A 9,786-nucleotide genomic window follows, 5' to 3' on the forward strand; every position below is an offset into this window, starting at 1 on the left:
TATATCAATATAATAATATAAATTTCTATGGAAATAGATATACAAAATACATATAAAATTAGGTAATTTTTTTTAAAATATATACAAAAAAACAAAAAATATTGCATATTTGTATCAAAATACATAAACAAAAACACATAAAATAACGTAAATTTGTATAAAAATATATATACAAAATAAACATTAAATAATGTAAATATGTATAGAAAATATATATACAAAAAACACATAGAATAATGTAAAATCGGATTAATATAAATAAACAGAATATCAATAAAATAATGTAAATTTGTACGAAAATAATGATGCAAATTACCAATAAAATAACGCATATTTGTATAAAAATATATATACAAAAATACACCTAAAATAATTAAATTTGTATTAAAATAAATATACAAAATGCACATACAATAAGGTAAATTTGTATTGAAATAGATATGCAAAATACACATAAAATTATGTAAATTTTTATCAAAATATATATACGAATACACATAAAATAACATAAATTTCTATGAAAATATATATACCAAGTACACAAAAAATGATGTAAATACGTATAAAATATATGTACAAAATACACCTAAAATAATGTAAATTCATATAAAAAAAATTCCGATAAAAGAGTGTATATATGTAGGTAAATAAATATACAAAATACATATAAAAGAACTAAAATTTGTATAAAAATATATACAAAAATACACATAAATAATTTTAATTTGTATGAAAATAGATATACAAAAGACCTATATTTTGTGTATGTATTGAAATACATATACAAAATACAAAACAAATACACATAAAATAATGTAAATTTGTATAAAATATATATACAAAATACTCATTAAATAATGTAAACATGTATAGAAAAATATATACAAAATACATATAGAATAATGTAATATCGTATCAAAATAAATCCACAGAATATCAATAAAATAATGTAAATCTGTATGAAAATAAAGATGCAAAATATCCATAAAATAAGGCATATTTTTTTAAAAAATATATATACAAAAATACACATAAAATAATTAAATTTGTATTAAAACAAAAATACAAAATGCACATACAATAAGATTTTTTTTTATTGAAATAGATATGCAAAATACACATAAAACAATGTAAATTTGTTTCAAAATATATATACGAATACACATAAAATAACGTAAATATATATATATATATACATATATATATATATATATATATATATATATATATATATATATATATATATATATATATATATATATATATATATATATATATATATGTATATATATATATATATATATATATATATATATATATATATATATATATATATATATATATATATATATATATATATATATATATATATATATATATAGTTCTATATATATATATATTTTTTTTTTATTTATTTTTTATTTACAACAAAGGAGGCAGCTCAAGGGCAACAAAAAAGAAACAATAAAAAAAAGCCTGCTACTCGCTGCTCCTAAAGTAAACAAAAGAGGTGGCCGAATGGAAGATCAAATACAGGAGGAGAGGTGTCCTGATACCCTCCTCTTGAAAGAGTTCAAGTCGTAGGCAGGAGGAAATACAGATGAAGGAAGATTGTTCCAGAGTTTACCAGTGTAAGGGATGAAAGAGTGAAGATGCTGGTTAACTCTTGCATAAGGGGTTTGGACAGTATAGGGATGAGCATGAGTAGAAAGTCGAGTGCAGCGGGGCCGCGGGAGGAGGGGAGGCATGCAGTTAGCAAGTTCAGAAGAGCAGTCAGCGTGGAAATATCGATAGAAGATAGAAAGAGAGGCAACATTGCGGCGGAATTCAAGAGGTAGAAGACTATCAGTATGAAGAGGAGAGCTGATGAGACGAAGAGCCTTAGCCTCCACTCTGTCCAGAAGAGCTGTGTGAGTGGAGCCCCCCCACACATGAGATGCATACTCCATACGAGGGCGGACAAGGCCCTGTATGGACAGCAACTGTGCAGGGGAGAATAACTGGCGGAGACGGTACAGAACGCCCAGCCTCGAGGAAGCTGATTTAGTAAGAGATGAGATATGAAGTTTCCAGTTGAGATTTTGAGTTAAGGATAGACCGAGGAGGTTTAGTGTTGAGGAAGGTGATAGCTGGGTGTTGTCAAAGAATAGGGGATAGTTGTTTGGAAGATTTTGTCGAGTGAATAGGTAAAGTCGGAAAAGTACATCCTCAGGTCGTCCCACCGAGCTGAAGCAAAATGCCAGAAGCATCGCCTCTTCGGTGGGTCCAGAGGGTGTACAGGAGCGATAGGACAGGATGCAGAAATAAGATTGTGATCGGAGGAGCCCAACGGAGAGAACAGTTTGACAGAATAAGCAGAAGGGTTTGAGGTAAGGAAGAGGTCTAGAATGTTGGGCCGATCTCCAAGACGGTCGGGAATATGTGTAGGGTGCTGGACCAACTGCTCTAGGTCGTTGAGGATAGCAAAGTTGTAGGCTTGTTCACCAGGATGGTCAGTGAAAGAGGATGAAAGCCAAAGCTGGTAGGAATATTGAAATCTCCTAGGATTGAGATTTAAGCGAAGTGAGAGTGGGTCAAGATGTGCTCCACCTTAGAATTCAAATAGTCAAAGAATTTTACATAGTTGGTAGAGTTAGGTGAGAGATAAACAGCACAGATGTATTTAGTAATAGAATGACAATGAAGTCTTAGCCAGATGGTGGAAAATTCAGAAGAGTCAAGGTTGTGGGCACGAGAGCAAGTGATGTCGTTGCGCACGTAGGCGCAACATCCAGCTTTGGATTGAAATTTAGGATAGAGATAGTAGGAGGGAACAGAGTAGAGATTGCTGTCAGTAGCCTCAGAAACCTGTGTTTCGGTAAGGAAGAGAAGGTGAGGTTTAGAGGAAGAGAGATGATGTTCCACAGAATGAAAATTAGAGCGAAGACCGCGAATGTTGCAGAAATTGAGAAGAAAGAGGTTCGAGGAGTTATCAAGACACCTCTCATGTCGGCAGCCGGAAGGGGAGTCCTCCTAGGGAATTTAGGTCCCCAGGCGGGACCTGAGGCTTGGTGTATGTGCGCCATTTTGAAATAATTTTGGGAAAAGGTGTATATGTTGTGTGAATGTAGTGTGGTGTGGATAAAGAGAGGATCTGTCTTTAGAGAGCATGCTGAACTACTCTCCGGTGTTGGTGAGACAATAGGGAAACGGTTAGTGAGGACATGGGAAGGGTCTTGAGGCTTCAGCTCCCTTCTCACCTCCCATATATACCTCACCGGGAGTGGCTTGCGCCTTTTCGATAGGTGTCTTCCTACCTACTCCAGCCATATATATATATATATATATATATATATATATATATATATATATATATATATATATATATATATATATATATATATATATATATATATATATATATATATATATATATATATATATATATATATATATATATATATATATATATATATATATATATATATATATATATATATATATATATATATATATATATATATATATATATATATATATATATATATATATATATATATATATATATATATATATATACAAAATACGCATAAAATTATATAAATACGTATAAAAATATATATACAAAATACACATAAAATAATGTAAATTTGTATGAAAATAAATACAGAATACACATAAAATAATTTTGATTTGTATAAAAAACTGCAACAAAAATGCACATAAAAAAGTTAATTTGTATAAAAATATATATATAAAACACACATTAAATAACGTAAATGAGTATAAAAATATGTATACAAAATACAAATAAAATAATCTATATTCGTATCGAAAAAAAAACACAAAACAATAATATAATGTAATTTTGAATGAAAATATATATAGAAAATACATATAAAATAACGTAAATACAAATACAAATATAGACATAAAATAATTTAAATATGAATGAAAATAAATATACAAAATAATCATAAAATAAGGGAAATTTGCAATGAAATATATATACGAAAACCCATAAAAGAACATAAATTTGTACAAAAATATATATACAAAATATACATTAAATAATGTAAATACGTATAAAAATATATGTACAAAGTACACAAAATAATGTAAATTCGTATTAAAATAAATCAACTAAATACCAATACAATATTATAAATTTGTGTGAAAATACATTTACAAAATACACATAACATAACTAAAATTTGTATTAAAATATATAGAAAAACACAGAGAAATAATTGAAATTTGTATGAAAATAGATATACAAAATAGACATATAATTAGGTAAATCTATTTTGAAATATATATACAAATTACCCATAAAATATTGTAATTTTGTATAAACATTATATAAACAAATACACATTAAATATCGTAAATTTCTATAAAAATATATATACAAAATACAAATAAAATAATGTAAATTCTTATCAAAATAAATAGGCAAAATACCAATAAAAGGAATGTGTATTTGTATGAAAATAAATATACAAAATAGACATAAAATAACGTTAATTTGAATAAAACTATATACAAAAATACACAAAAATAATCTAAATTTGTATGAAAATAGATATACAAAATACACATAAAGTAAGCTAATTTTGTATTGAAATATATATACAAAATATATAAAAAAAATGTAAATTTGTATCAAAATATTTAAACAAATACACATAAAATAACGTAAATTTGTATAAAAATATATAAGCGAAATACACATTAAATAATGTGAATAAGTATACAAAATATATACATAATACACATATAATAATTTTAACTCGTATCAAAATAGACAAACAAAATACCAATAAAATAATGTAAATTTCTATGAAAAAATATATACAAAATACACATAAAATAACGCAAATTTCTAAAAAAATATTAGTACAAAAATGCACATAAAATAATTAAAATTTGTATGAAAATAAACATACAAAATACACATAAAATAAGGCAAATTTGTATTAAAAAAATACAGAATACTCATGATATAATGTAAATTTCTAAAAAAACAAAAAACAAAATGCACATAAAATGAAGTAAATTTGTATAAAAATACTTATACAAAACACACATTAAATTATGTAAATACGTATAAAAATATGTATACTAAATACACATACAATAGTATAAACTCGTATCGAAATAAATAAACAATATACCAATAAAATATTATATATATATATATATATATATATATATATATATATATATATATATATATATATATATATATATATATATATATATATATATATATATATATATATATATATATATATATATATATATATATATATATATATATATATATATATATATGAAATATATATATAAATAATATATATATATATATATATATATACAAAAATAAACGTAAATAATAAATAATATACAAAATACACAAAATAAGGTAAATTTGTAATGAAATATATATAAAATATATATATATATATATATATATATATATATATATATATATATATATATATATATATATATATATATATATATATATATATATATATATATATATATATATATATATATATATATATATATATATATATATATATATATATATATATATATATATATACAAAGTACACATAAAGTAATGTAAATTCGTATCAAAATAAATCAACAAAATACCAATAAAATAATATAAATTTGTGTGAAAATGAATTTACCAAAAACACATAAGATAACAAAAATTTGCATTAAAATATATACAAAAATACCCAAAAACAATTAAAATTTCTATGAAAATAGATATACAAAATGACTTAAAATTAGTTAAATATGTTTTGAAATATATAAACAAAATACCCATAAAATACTGTAAATTTGTATCAAAATATCTAACCAAATACACATAAAATAACGTAAATTTCTATAAAAACATATCTACAAAATATACATTAAATTATGTAAATATGTATAGAAAATATATCCAAAATACACATAGAATAATGTAAATTCGTATCAATATAAATAAACAGAATATCAATAAAATAATGGAAATTTCTATGAAAATAAAAATGCAAAATACACATAAATAACGCATATTTGTATAAAAATATATATACAAAAATACACGTAAAATAGTAAATTTTTTATTAAAATTAATATACAAAATGCACAAAAAATAAGGTAAATTTGTACTGAAATAGATATGCAAAATACACATAAAATAATGTAAATATGTGTCAAAATATATATACGAATACACATAAAATAACGTAAATTTCTATGAAAATATATATATACAAAATACACATAATATGATATAAATACGTATAAAAATATATATACAAAATACACATAAAATAATGTAAATTCGTATGAAAATAAATACACAAAATTTCAATAAAAGAATGTATATTTGTAGGAAAATAAATATACAAAATACAAATAAAATAACTAAAATTTGTATAAAAAATATATACAAAAATACACAAAAATAATTTAAATTTGTATGAAAATAAATATACTAAATACACATAAAATAAGGTAAATTTGTATTAAAATACATATACAAAATATACATGAAATAATGTAAAATAGTATGAAAATATACATACAAAATACACATTGAATAATGCCAATATGTATTAATAAATAAATAAAAAAATACACATAGAATAATGTAAAATCGTATCAAAATAAGTACACAGAATATCAATAAAATAACGTAAATTTGTATGAAAATAATGATGAAAAATACCCATAAAATAACGCATATTTTTAAAAAAAATATATGTACAAAAATACACATAAAATAATTAAATTTGTATTTGTAGAAAACTATATACAAAAATACACAAAAATAATTTAAATCTGCACGAAAATAGATATACAAAATACACATAAATAAGATAAACTTGTATTGAAATATAAATACAAAATACATAAAATAATGTAAATTTCTATCAAAATATTTAAACAAATACACATTAAATAATGTAAATAAGTATACAAAATATATACAAAATACACATATAATAATGGAAATTCGTATGAAAATAAATAAACATAATATATACAAATTACACATAAAATAACGCAAATTTCTATAGAAATATATGTACAAAAATGCACATAAAATTATTTAAATTTGAATGAAAATATATATACAAAATACTCATAAAATAAGGCAAATTTGTATAAAAAAAACAGAATACATATAAAATAATGTAAATTTGTATAAAAAAACAACACAAATGCAAATAAAATTAAACAAATTTGTATAAAAATATATATACAAAACACACATTAAATAATGTAAATGCGTATAAAAAATATGTATACAAAATACACAGGAAATAATCTAAATTCGTATCGAAAAAAAAAAAATTAAATACCAATAAAATAATGTAAAGCTAAAAAGCCTGGGTTTAATCACGCTTGTTCTTGTGCTGTCAATGATAGAGAGGCAGCTCACAAAAGGTACCAGAGCCTTCAAACTAATGCTAACTACGAACTTTACATTTCTGCCCGGAATCGTGCCAAATATATTCTCCGAGTAACCAAAAACTCATTCATTGATAGAAAATGGCAAAGATGTATATTTCTAGAAAATAAATATACAAAATGCACATGAAATAACAAAAATTTGAATAAAAATATATCCAAAAATACACAAAAATAATTTAAATTTGTTTGAAAATAGATGTACAAAATTGAAATACATATACAAAATACACATAAAATATTGTAAATTTATATGAAAACACATAAACAAATACACATCAAATAACGTAAATTTGTATCAAATATATATACAAAATACACATTAAATAATAAAAATATGTATAATAAAATATACACAAAATACACATAGAAACATAAAATCGTATCAAAATAAATACACAGAATATCAATAAAATAATTAAAATTTGTATGAAAATAAAGATGAAAAATACCCATAAAATAACGGATATTTATAATATATATATATATATATATATATATATATATATATATATATATATATATATATATATATATATATATATATATATATATATACATATATATATATATATATATATATATATATATATATATATATATATATATATATATATATATATATATATATATATATATATATATATATATATATATATATATATATATATATATATATATATATATATATATATATATATATATATATATATATATATATATATATATATATATATATATATATATACATAAATATACACAAAATAATTAAATTTGTATTAAAATAAATATACAAAATGCACATACAATAAGATAAATTTGAATTGAAATAGATATGTAAAATACACATAAAACAATGTAAATTTGTTTCAAAATATATAAAAATACACAAAAAATAACGTAAATTTCTATAAAAATATATATACAAAATACAGATAAAATTATACAAATACGTATAAAAATATATACACAAAATACACAGAAAATAATGTAAATTCGTATCAAAACAATAACCCATGCTGAACTCACCAGAGAGCTTTTCTAGTTTGATACTTCTGCTGGCAATGTTGTTTTTGACCATCAGGAAAGCAGACAAAGCTGCCACCTACGTCATCATGGAAACTTCCGAGTACCTACAGAAGATTGATGACATACTCAACGAAACTACAAAATTCAAAAGAATAACCAGGGACCCAACGGAAGACCTCAAGAAAAAAGTAAACAAACTGATAGTCAAAAACAACATTGCCAGCAGAAGTATCAAACTAGAAAAGCTCTCTGGTGAGTTCAGCATGGGTTATTGTTATGGGAACGTCAAGACCCACAAACCAGGCAACAAACTCCGGCCTATCATATCCCAAATACCAACGCCGACCTACAACCTAGCGAAACAACTGTGCACCCTCCTGACCCCCTACGTACCCTCCACACACAACCTACAAGCATCGTCAGATTTTCTCGACATCCTGAAGACCAGCAACACAAGAGGAAGAGTTGCTTCCCTTGATGTCGAGTCGCTCTTTACAAACGTACCTGTGGACCGCACCATCAACTACATCATCGAACGGGTATACCATGACAACTCTAACACCCCCATCGACATCCCTGAAGCCGTCCTACGAGATCTCCTGGAAAGAAGCTCCATTCACCTGCCCACGCGGAAACAAGTACTGCCAGATTGACGGAGTAGCCATGGGCTCACCCCTCGGAGTATTACTGGCAAACTTCTTCATGGGCTGCGTCGAAGAAGAAGTATTCAAGAAGCTCGACAAACCAGATATATACTGCCGCTACATAGATGACATATTCATCAAGACCGAGAATGACGACGACGCCGAGCGGCTCAGACTTTGCCTACAGGAAGTTTCCGGCCTCAAGCTGACAATAGAAAAGAGCGTCAACAACTCCATCCCATTCCTGGACATACTCGTAAAGCAAGAAGAGCAATCCTTCAACACAGAAGTATTCGTCAAGCCCACAAACCCCGGACACTGCCTCAATGGAAGGAGTGAGTGTCCACAAAGATACAAAGATTCGACAATCGGCGCATATGTCAGAAGGACACTCACTCACTGCAGCACATGGCAGCAAGTGCACAGCGAAATAGAGCGCTCAACACAAGTTCTACTCAATAACGGCTTCAGCGAGATTGAAATCAACCGCCACACCAAGAAGATCATGGATAGCTGGCACAAAAAACAACAGAAAAAAGCAAGAAATTACCCTCTTCTACAGAGCATTCTGCTCGACAGCACACAAGGAAGAAGAAAGAATCATGAGGCAGATAGTGCACCTCAACTTAAAACCCACAAACCAGGA

The 9,786-nt window shown here is 24.9% G+C and overlaps 1 protein-coding gene across 1 annotated transcript in view; it reads left to right on the top strand.

Moving 5' to 3' along the window:
• Window positions 1–8,531: 8,531 nt before the first annotated feature.
• Window positions 8,532–9,786, top strand: part of LOC127003111 (uncharacterized) — a 1,746-nt gene continuing 491 nt past the window's right edge. Inside the window, exons 1-2 of the mRNA XM_050869525.1 lie at window positions 8,532–9,035; window positions 9,079–9,396. Of these exons, the coding sequence (XP_050725482.1) occupies window positions 8,532–9,035; window positions 9,079–9,396 (822 nt within the window). The remainder of the gene's footprint in view (window positions 9,036–9,078; window positions 9,397–9,786) is intronic.

This window comes from Eriocheir sinensis, chromosome 24 (assembly GCF_024679095.1).
Source record: "Eriocheir sinensis breed Jianghai 21 chromosome 24, ASM2467909v1, whole genome shotgun sequence".
In the NCBI taxonomy this organism is placed as follows: domain Eukaryota; kingdom Metazoa; phylum Arthropoda; class Malacostraca; order Decapoda; family Varunidae; genus Eriocheir; species Eriocheir sinensis.